The 9,916-nt window shown below is 33.5% G+C and overlaps 1 protein-coding gene across 6 annotated transcripts in view; it reads left to right on the plus strand.

Annotated features, from left to right (window-relative positions):
• The window catches only part of LOC138308894 (phosphatidate phosphatase LPIN2-like), a 34,557-nt gene extending 27,543 nt beyond the window's left edge, over window positions 1-7,014 (plus strand). For 5 of the 6 annotated variants that reach the window (XM_069249941.1, XM_069249939.1, XM_069249943.1 and 2 more), the window contains one exon: window positions 64-7,014. In XM_069249941.1, coding sequence (XP_069106042.1) covers window positions 64-238 — 175 coding nt within the window. In that variant the 3' untranslated portion in view covers window positions 239-7,014. The remainder of the gene's footprint in view (window positions 1-63) is intronic. The other variant, XR_011206161.1, reaches the window with a different exon arrangement.
• The last annotated feature ends 2,902 nt before the right edge of the window (window positions 7,015-9,916 follow it).

Raw genomic sequence — 9,916 nt, forward strand, 5'->3', positions numbered from 1 at the left:
GAAAGTTAAATAAAGTTTTATGAATCTATTTTGTCTAATTAACATCATTTTTGTGTGTGCTAGGTATATGAATCTGAACGATGTGGCAGACCACTTCTTCCCTCCGGTTGAGCGACTACCCAATGTGTTATCGGCCGAGTTTAGTTCTGTGATGTACTGGAGAGATCCACTACCGTCACTACCAAACATTGACATTTCCAGCCCTGAAGAGATGGAACCTCGACCTATCACCAGCTGACAATCAACATCCATGGACATCACCACCTCCTCTTCACTGCCAGCAACCTTCCACATACCTCGTACCGACAGTATTCCAATCCCACAGAGGTCCTACTCCTACGAGGACAAATCAGCGTCCTACATACTGCCAAGTAAAAACAGTTTAGACATGCACTTTGACGTGTCCGACTTCTCGGAGGAGGACAGTGCAGACTCTGACACTGACAACCCGAGGGATACTTTCGAAGATTTGGGGGTGGCATTGAAGAGATATGGTAAATCTTCAACACCTAAACAAAAAAAGCGACACTGGCTACTGCCGTTTTATATGTATCTGTAACTTTTTACTGCTAAAATCTTTAGGTTTCGCCGCCTTCAATGCAAATTTTAAGTAATATCTAATCATTTGGAATGTATTCAATGTATCAGAATGGAAGACATTAACTATGTACAATATTTTCTCTGCCTTTATTATATAACAAACACGTTTAAAAATTATTCTTAGCTAGATGATTATATATGTGTTGAAATACAACTGAAATTTTCTGACAGATTTTGCTTGAAGTATTGTATGGATGCATTTCAGTACATGATCATGATAATGTGCTTTGACAAAGATGTTTCTCTAATTTGAAAAAAAATAATAGCTCAAATTAATTATTTTGCCTTAAACTTTTATTTTCAAATTTGAAATATTCAATATTGTCTTCCTATTTTGAATGAAGAAGTGAACTGCTGTAAATTGTCTCCACTCTGGACATGTAGCTGTAATTGGTTTGGTTGGCTGGATTGGGATGTCCATGAACAGGTCTGTTATTGAATCATACCCATGTATCATTAAATCAACATTTGAATATATTCTATATTTAAATGATCATCTAAGGAATCGTTTTCATTGCAGTTATTTATTTTCATTAGAAAGTCAAAACATATATAGAATCACATAAATCTTGTATTTAAGTTATTATATTCACAGTCATCCTAGCCCATGTGCCCAAAGTTTGGCTATATTCAAGATAAAACTTCCTGAAATATTGTAATTTGTTGGTTCACCCCATCTTGAAACATTTCAAAATTGTAGATCATGTGTTCTAGGTATTTCATGCTGAAATCGATGAATTGAACTTCCAGAGAGAAGTCTGTGTATGTTTGGGGTATATATATAGTACTCCCTGCTCATTTACATGTAAATACAGTGAAGGATTAAATCATTGTGACTGGTATTTGAAATAAGAAGAAAAAATGTGTGAAATAAGTTGTTTCTCAGGGCTGGTTTATTTGTGCAAAGTGTAATATTTCAGTTTTCGTTGTTACAATTGATTAATTCCTGTGTTTCCATGTGCTATAAAAAACAATATCTAAACTACTGAGTGCTATCTTTTATTTCTTAACTTTGGGGGGGAAAAGTTTACCAATTGTTAGTTTATATTATGTGATATTGTCCTCAGAACTGATTTGTCTTGATTTTAGTGATAATTCTAATGTCAGATGTTTCTTTTGAAAATCTATATTTAAGAGACATTTGTTCTGTGTGCTCTAGTTTGTTTAATTGAGAATTTACTGTTAATTCATGTTAATGATTGGATTATTTCTGAAGCATCACCCCTGAAAACACATTTAGACTCTTCTAGACTAATCCATTATGCAAATTCAGGGGTGAATATGTTCACAGTATTCCTCGTAAATCAAGTTTTCTTTAATTTGACATAGAAGTGAATCTCTATATTTACCTTATACTCGAATAAAAGCAATACTTTTTTTTTCTGTCTCACAAACACTGAAAAACATTATGTGTAGGTAATTATTGGTTTGCTTGTTGAATTATTCCACTTTGCACTATTGATAACAATAATGAACAATGAGTTGATGGTAGTTAAATAGTGTATGTTATCTTGCATAGATTTTATTAGGTATAGATAATACAAATGTATATATATTTACAATGTATAATTCCATATAAGTGTTAGTTTAGTGCACATTTAGTTAGTATGATGTTGAACATTTTATTTATGCATACATAATTTGTGAAAGTTCTATTTTCAAGAATGCATTCAGCATTGTAATATGTTTGCTATTTCTGTTTTAATGAAATGCATAAATACTTTCGCATGAAGTTCCGGGTAAGACTATTTGTAGCACTTGGAAGCTGTGGCAACAAGTACATTGATTACCATATTCGACCCAATAAGCGCCCAGGGTGCTTAAAAAATTGATGGAAATGAAAAGGTGCTAATAAGTCGAAATTATTGCAAATCTATACCGTTTTATGTAATTTTGGTCCTTATTTATGCATGGGCAATTGAAATTGAGACCTCAAAAGGGGGAAGGGGCGCTTATAGGGACATAGGCGCTTATTGGGTCGAATATGGTATTCAAAATTTCTTCTGTGAAGAATCAGTGACTCAAATTTTGAGTGTTTAGTGACTCTTATGAGTCAGAATATATATTAATATCGTAACTTTTCTTTTCTTTTTTTTAATTTTGTGTTTGTATTATTACAATGAACTTATTAATCTTCAGTAATTATTTTTGAAAATTTACTGAATTGTTAAAAAAATTGTTGTTTTTGTTCTCAGTAAGTTGTATAAGTGGGCTCCACGTAAAAGTATTCTATATTTAAAAGTAGATAGGAATTATGAGTATTTTTGTCTGCATCAGCAGATTGTCTCTCAGATCAATACGCCTTCTAATTTCTGTGTATGTTTTTTATTATTAATATTCTGATTGTTTTCCATTTATGTGCTTAGGATGAAGGTTTCTCAAACTCTATGATACAGTACTGATAATTGGAGGATACATTTTATATGGATGTAAACTATTTCTGTGTTATTACGGATTTGTGTATTTGTCCAGACAGGGTATTGGTTTCACAGCTCACGATAGCTGTGTGTCTAGGCAAGCTGCCTTATAAAAGAACACTGTCAATATGTTAAATTTTGAGAACAAAAGTTTGTTTCACTTTAAAGCATTTATACTTTAGTTTTATAAATATTGCTTGTTTTCCCTTTTATGTGATATTGTTAACAACTCTGTCTCCATATAATCCTAATTCCATACTTGTTCGTTGTCGACTGAAACTGAGGGAGGATCCTGGAAAAGGGCACTGATAATTAGTTTTTCCAAAAGTCAGTGTTTAAATATAGATATTTAAGTTTTTCTCAAGTTATATTACGGTTACTAAGAATGTTTTTTTCTATATAGTAGTAGTTAAGATTTCTTTGCTCTGCTATCTAGTTGCCCCTGTGATTTGGACACTTGCCATTCATTGTTGGGTGTGATACATAGAGATATGACAGTCTGACAAGTGTTAGGATACCACAGAACATTAAAAGTAGCATTAGTTTTATCCATCGTTTATAAAAGTTGGTGCATATGTTTGCCATGAGTCTATATTACCATAGGTGCTGTCACGATGGCCGTGACGACAGTGGCTGTCATGGTGATGGTTCTGTTATGATGGCCGTGACGACAGTGGCTGTCACGGTGATGGTGCTGTTATGATGGCCGTGACGATAGTGGCTGTCACGATGACTGTACTGTTACAACAGGCGTGACGACAGTGGCTGTCACGTTGACGGTGCTGTCACTTCGGGCGTGACGAAACACTTGAGTTGTTTGGTTTTGTGATCTTGTTTATCTATTAGCCCTATATGGGGACACGCATACTGATTTGTGATCAAGTTTAATCATGAGTTTTATAAATGTGATAACAGGAATGGAGTATTTTCTAAGAATCAAGACTTGATGCTTATCCATCATTAGAAAACAAATGTTTAAAATTACATCATTGTATGTTCTCGAATAAGTGAACTCAAAGAGAATTGTGATAATATGTCATTCTCTGAAAATTGAAGTCAATGTTTTGATATGTTTCCGTAGACAGAAATTCTAGCTTTGATGTCCTAGTTGGAAATTGAGAGAAAGTAAGCTCTAGTTGATGAAAGGTCTAGAAGGAATTATTGTGATGTATTGTAGACCGGAGTTGTGATTGCTGAAAGCACCTCTAAGCTGGTATTATTTGTGATAACAGAAGTGTTGAGTTTGTGTTCCGGGACGATCATTGGACTGTGATGTAGTAGGAATGAATTTATGTGAATTATCAGTTAAACACTGTCAACCTTAACAATAATCCAGCAGAGTTTTCTTTATACATTTGGTCTACATTGTGATAAATCCTATTCAATTCCTGTAGGACAAGAAAGAAAAGATGATAATATTATCGAAGGGAAATGGCTTTTAACTGTGATAGAGTTTTAGATTTGGAAAGCATTATATAATGGTAGTTTAAATCTGTTTACGGAGGATGGAAGTAATAAAGATGCCAAGTTAGACAATACAATATGTGATTTGTGAGAGGATGGTGGGGAATGGTTTGATATTGATACAGATAAATATTTACAGAAATAGAGAAACACACAGCTGAATTAATTAATAATCATTTATGCCACATGTGTATTACAACTTTTTTTGTCAATGGTATTCAAAAAAAAATTCAGTATTCTTATTAGTGAAACTAGAATCAAAAGTAAAATATATGGTTTGATCATAACCTAGTCTAGAAAAAAAATAATTTCTTTATCCTTGTATATTGTTGTTCTTGATCAGTGAATGTTGTTCTGTGTATGTTGATGTACTTGTGTAAGATGTGTAGTGTAGACCAATCTAAGCCGATTGGATGTTTAAGCATTGAATATGATGTTTTTTAAGCTGATGAAAATTTACATTTAGTTTGCATTATTCTAAGGAATGTTTGAAGGGAAACTATTAAAATGAGAACAAATAGAAGTCTATTTATACTTCCCGTCATTTATCATTATACACCTTAGGTTATATAGGACCTTTCAACATTACCAGTGAAAAATAGGCTATATAGGACCTTTCAACATTGCAGGTGAAACTTGGGCAATATAGGACCTTTCAACATTGCAGGTGAAACTTAGGCTATATAGGACCTTTCAACATTGCAGGTGAAACTTGGGCTATATAGGACCTTTCAGCATTGCCAGTGAAAGATAGGCAATATAGAACCTTTTAACATTACCGGTGAAAGATGGGCTATATAGGACCTTTTAACATTGCTGGTGAAAAATAGGCAATATAGGACCTTTCAACACTACCGGTGAAACTTAGGCTATATAGGACTTTTCAAGACTGCCGATGATGTGACAGATATGGTTTGTTACCATGTTATATTATTACTATGACACTGTATGGGAACTAAGGCATTATCAAGTTACTATGGTGACTGTGTTTACTCTATGTAGCCATGGTTACATTATGTTATCAACGTGTTGCTAGGTGACAGCGTGTTAGCTCTCTGTAGCCATGGTTACATTATGTTATCCACGTGTTGCTAGGTGACAGCGTGTTAGCTCTCTGTAGCCATGGTTACATTATATTATCCATGTGTTGCTAGGTGACAGCGTGTTAGCTCTCTGTAGCCATGGTTACATTATGTTATCCACGTGTTGCTAGGTGACAGCGTTTTAGCTCTCTGTAGCCATGGTTACATTATATTATCCATGTGTTGCTAGGTGACAGCGTGTTTTTATATGTTGTAATAACAATTGTACATTATTGATAAGGTGTCATGTTACATAGGTATTAGGTTTTGATAAGTTTAGAGTTAAGTCCATAATGGATTAATTGACTTGATATCGTACTTGGTAATGAGTCGATATATATAACACATCAACCCTTGTATAGTATTAGAAACCTGCCTGTCACTCATTCGCTGTTGTTTGATACATGATTATACAAATTGACCAATCACAATGACCAATCCCTCTGCCCATATTCCTGTTATGATCTCACCATGTTATATAATTAAATCACCGGAACCTTGGATAACTATGAGCAGCTATGCAATGCCATCACCTCATTATTGGATTTCATTTGGAATTCTGCTTGTCAAAATGGGTAATTTTCCTTTTGCCTAAGCATTACGATATATAATATACTATGTTGTCATGAACCTATAGTCTGAGAAAATGTTGGTATAGATTCCATTCTACCCTAATGAGGTTGTTTTGTAGATTCGAGTGAAAACTTGAGTGTAAACAACATGTTTATTATACTTTGTGGTTTATAAATACAGCAGTTACAGATCAGTATATACCCGAAATCATGTTATTGCACAAACACGGCGTTATTTGTCACTTTTATTTCAGCTAATATATATATACGGATAATGTTTTTGTCTCTGGTAATATTTGGGCCATTTCCATATAAACTAGATAGAAACTAAGGTACTCCTAAAATGTGGACGGATCTTACTGAACAATCCACGTCCTTCAATGTTGACATTGGTAGACATCTAATGAGCCTGTGGGGAACGTAAAGCATATCTTTGTGTCTCACTTAAAAGCTTATGATTCCTGAGTTCTGTGTTGTACCTTAAAATAAAGCCTTTCACATTTCTTGTACCTGAGAATGGTAGAAACCAAATAGTTCATATTATTTTTCCCATGAAACTTAGTAACTATCGTTGTTGATTAAGTTGGGGGTCGTCACTAATTGTTGATGTCTACAGACATGCACTGTAGCCTCTTATTGTTAGGTCTGTTACATTGACTTTCTGAACAAAATTTTGTCCTTGTAATTTATGTATTGTTTGAGAGATGTGAGGAAATCCTTGGTATCAACTGATTGTTGTTATTGTATAAAATGTAGTCATCCTTACGTGTTTTATTGACGTACGAGGATGTTGTTAGAGAAATGTTGCTTGTGTCTAAATGATGTAAATGATGAAATTTGTTATGATCGGTAAATAAAACTGAAACAATTAAAAGTTAACATAGTCTGTGTTTTAATTTGTTACCCAAGATCTGTTAAGCTGACTTTGGTATGAAAACCGACTAATTCTGACAAAAAATCGCGATCAATGAGGTTTTTTGACATATTTTATAGGTACATATATATATTTTTTTTACATTCTGTTTACAATTGTAACTGGCGAGGTTTTCACCTGTCTAGATGTGAACAAATATTTACCGAGGTTCGGTACTCTTGGTTCCGTACCAGTTATGACATAAAACAAGAAGGCACATAAATGTTAACTAACACATATTTATTATACTCCGTAGATATTAAAGTAAATACATATAGAAGGCTCAAAATATTCCCTATAACCTAGTTAACCTGCCCTACACAGTAGTTACTATTAAATCTTCACATAATGGGGACAGGGTGCGTGCGTAATAAGCCACCCCGACCCGGTTCCACAGGACAATTGACCTACCTATAATAATACCCCTCACGTGCTTATATACCGAAATCCTACATTAGAAAAGGAGAGAAAGTTAGAAAGGTGAGCTGACCTGCGACTCAACGCATCCGTCTGACTAACGATTTACTGAAGTGAAGAGTTTTTACGTGCCGTCACGCTATCGTTTCGGGGCACGCGAAAAGAGAAAATGGAGTAGGAAGAGCAAAGTATATAGAGAAAGCATAGAGTGAGGAGTCGTCTGCTATACCTATATATCTATTAATTTGGAAGACGACTCCTAGATCCTAAAAGGTCCTATCATGGAATCGTCTAGCAGTAACTAGCCCTACCCATCAAGAGCATGGGGAAAGGAAGGAACCTAGTCTATCAATTTGGTAAATAGATTCTATCATTTTGAAGCCCTTCTTATTTATCTATGTAAAAATATCTAAACTATATCTTGTACCTATACCTATCCTCTGGGCCGGCGTTATCACACCTACTCTTCATCGAAAGACCGCGGATAAAAATTGGCCCTTTTTAGGTCTCATTTATACGCTTTCGCGTAAAAAATTCACAATTAATGTATTTTTAAGTAAAAACGACATTGAGATCATTAATAGCCATATATAAACTTACAAATTAAAGATAAAAAATGTTGCTGTTTGTAATATTTAAGTCAATTACTAAGCTTTGAAAATATGTGTGTAAAATTGTATTTTGAGAAAAACAGACGGTAAAGTAGAGTTATTGAGAGTACAATATTTCCAAAACCGCTAGGTCAAATTTCAAATAAAAGCCTAAATAAACAGTTTATCAAGCAATCTTTCAGTGAGCAAAATTTTAAAGAAAATTAAACCAGGGAAAATTTTTAGACCTAACTGTATCGAACCACCTTAAGAGGAAAATCATAGTCTAAATATTTGGTCATTGTGTTGGAGAATATTTTGTTGATAAACTTATGTATTACATTAGATGGATTTGGACAACACAAAAAAGCAAAAGTAGTCAAGAACAACATTTCTATGGGGAACAGACAGTTAAACGATGATAACAACTATTGAAATCAAAGACAAATGAATATCATGGAACGGTGAGAAATTTTCAGAAAATTTATTTTGATTAACTACCTAGGTTTTGCGAGGAAGTTCATTGTAGATATAGACTTTGTAATTTTAATATTAAACAATCAACTGCGTATTTCACATTTTGAAATTTAAATGAGTCATGGAAGAAGTTGGTCCTCTGATGCGCTCTTTAAAATTATTTGCGTTAACATGTCACACGATGATGCAACTTACTTTGTGGTTTTTTTGATGAATTTACAAACTGCTTTTTTCACAAATAAAATTTATTAATTTATGGAATAGATGATGTATATGTATTCAACCTTATGTTTTGATATTTATTTTTTGATTTAGAAAGTTATTGCATTTTGGTCGAAGCGGGCGAACTCCTTTTTATAATATGTTCAAAAAGGTTCATTTGTATGTTTCGCGAGATAAACATTTTCTTGTCAATCACAAGCACGATTATGTCTAAGAATTAACTTTTTATACAGCGTCAATTTTAGTAAAGTTTCGCAAAAATATATCCATACAAATATGTAAGATATCGTTATCGTGAAATTAAGTACTGAAAAGAGCAAAATGATTATCAGATTACAAAAGCATAAATACACTGAGATATATTATACAGTTAAAGTATGTGGTTGAGGGATATAGCAAGTTTCTGGTTTCCCTCGAACTTGTCTGAAATTGGCAAGTTCGAGGGAAACCGGAAACTTGATATATCACTCAATCCCATACTTTAACTGTTTTAATATACCGATACATACAAAAGCTATGATAAGACTAAAATATATTTCTTTCATGCGCTAACGTTCTCTCTATTCCTGTCGCGTACGGCAATGGCCATTGGAGATTGAGATAATTTTACATTGTACTTACGTAAATCTTAAAGTGAAACGAAAGCGTTACAAAAACCAGTCCTTTTTCATTCCTTACCTGAACTTATATTTAATGCATAAATTTCCCATCAAGGTCGTTATCTCAAATGAAAATATTTTAATTACATGTTTCAATGGTGCATGTGCTGTAGTGAACATCAAAATCTCATTTACATTAGGGCGATTTATCTACAGTAATAAGACCTAGTTTAATATGAACATGTTAGTGACTTTTATACATAGTTTGAGTTTGTTCGCCTAAACAAAATACGTGATTTTGTATTAAGGTGTAAACAGTAATACAATTATTGTCCGTAATTCAATTTTGTTGGTTGCACTCATGACCCCATTTTATTTCAAATAAATTTCAATAAACATACATGCTTTGTATTTTATTAAAATTTTATCTTTTCAGACACGTGTATTAAATAGATCGATAACGTGTTATTTTCCTTGCTTCGTTGAACTCGGAAAATTGAATTGCTACATGTTAATGTCAAAGGACAAGTCACAAGATCTATAGTAAGTTACAATTAACCATC

Source organism: Argopecten irradians, chromosome 15 (genome assembly GCF_041381155.1).
Source record: "Argopecten irradians isolate NY chromosome 15, Ai_NY, whole genome shotgun sequence".
In the NCBI taxonomy this organism is placed as follows: Eukaryota; Metazoa; Mollusca; class Bivalvia; order Pectinida; family Pectinidae; genus Argopecten; species Argopecten irradians.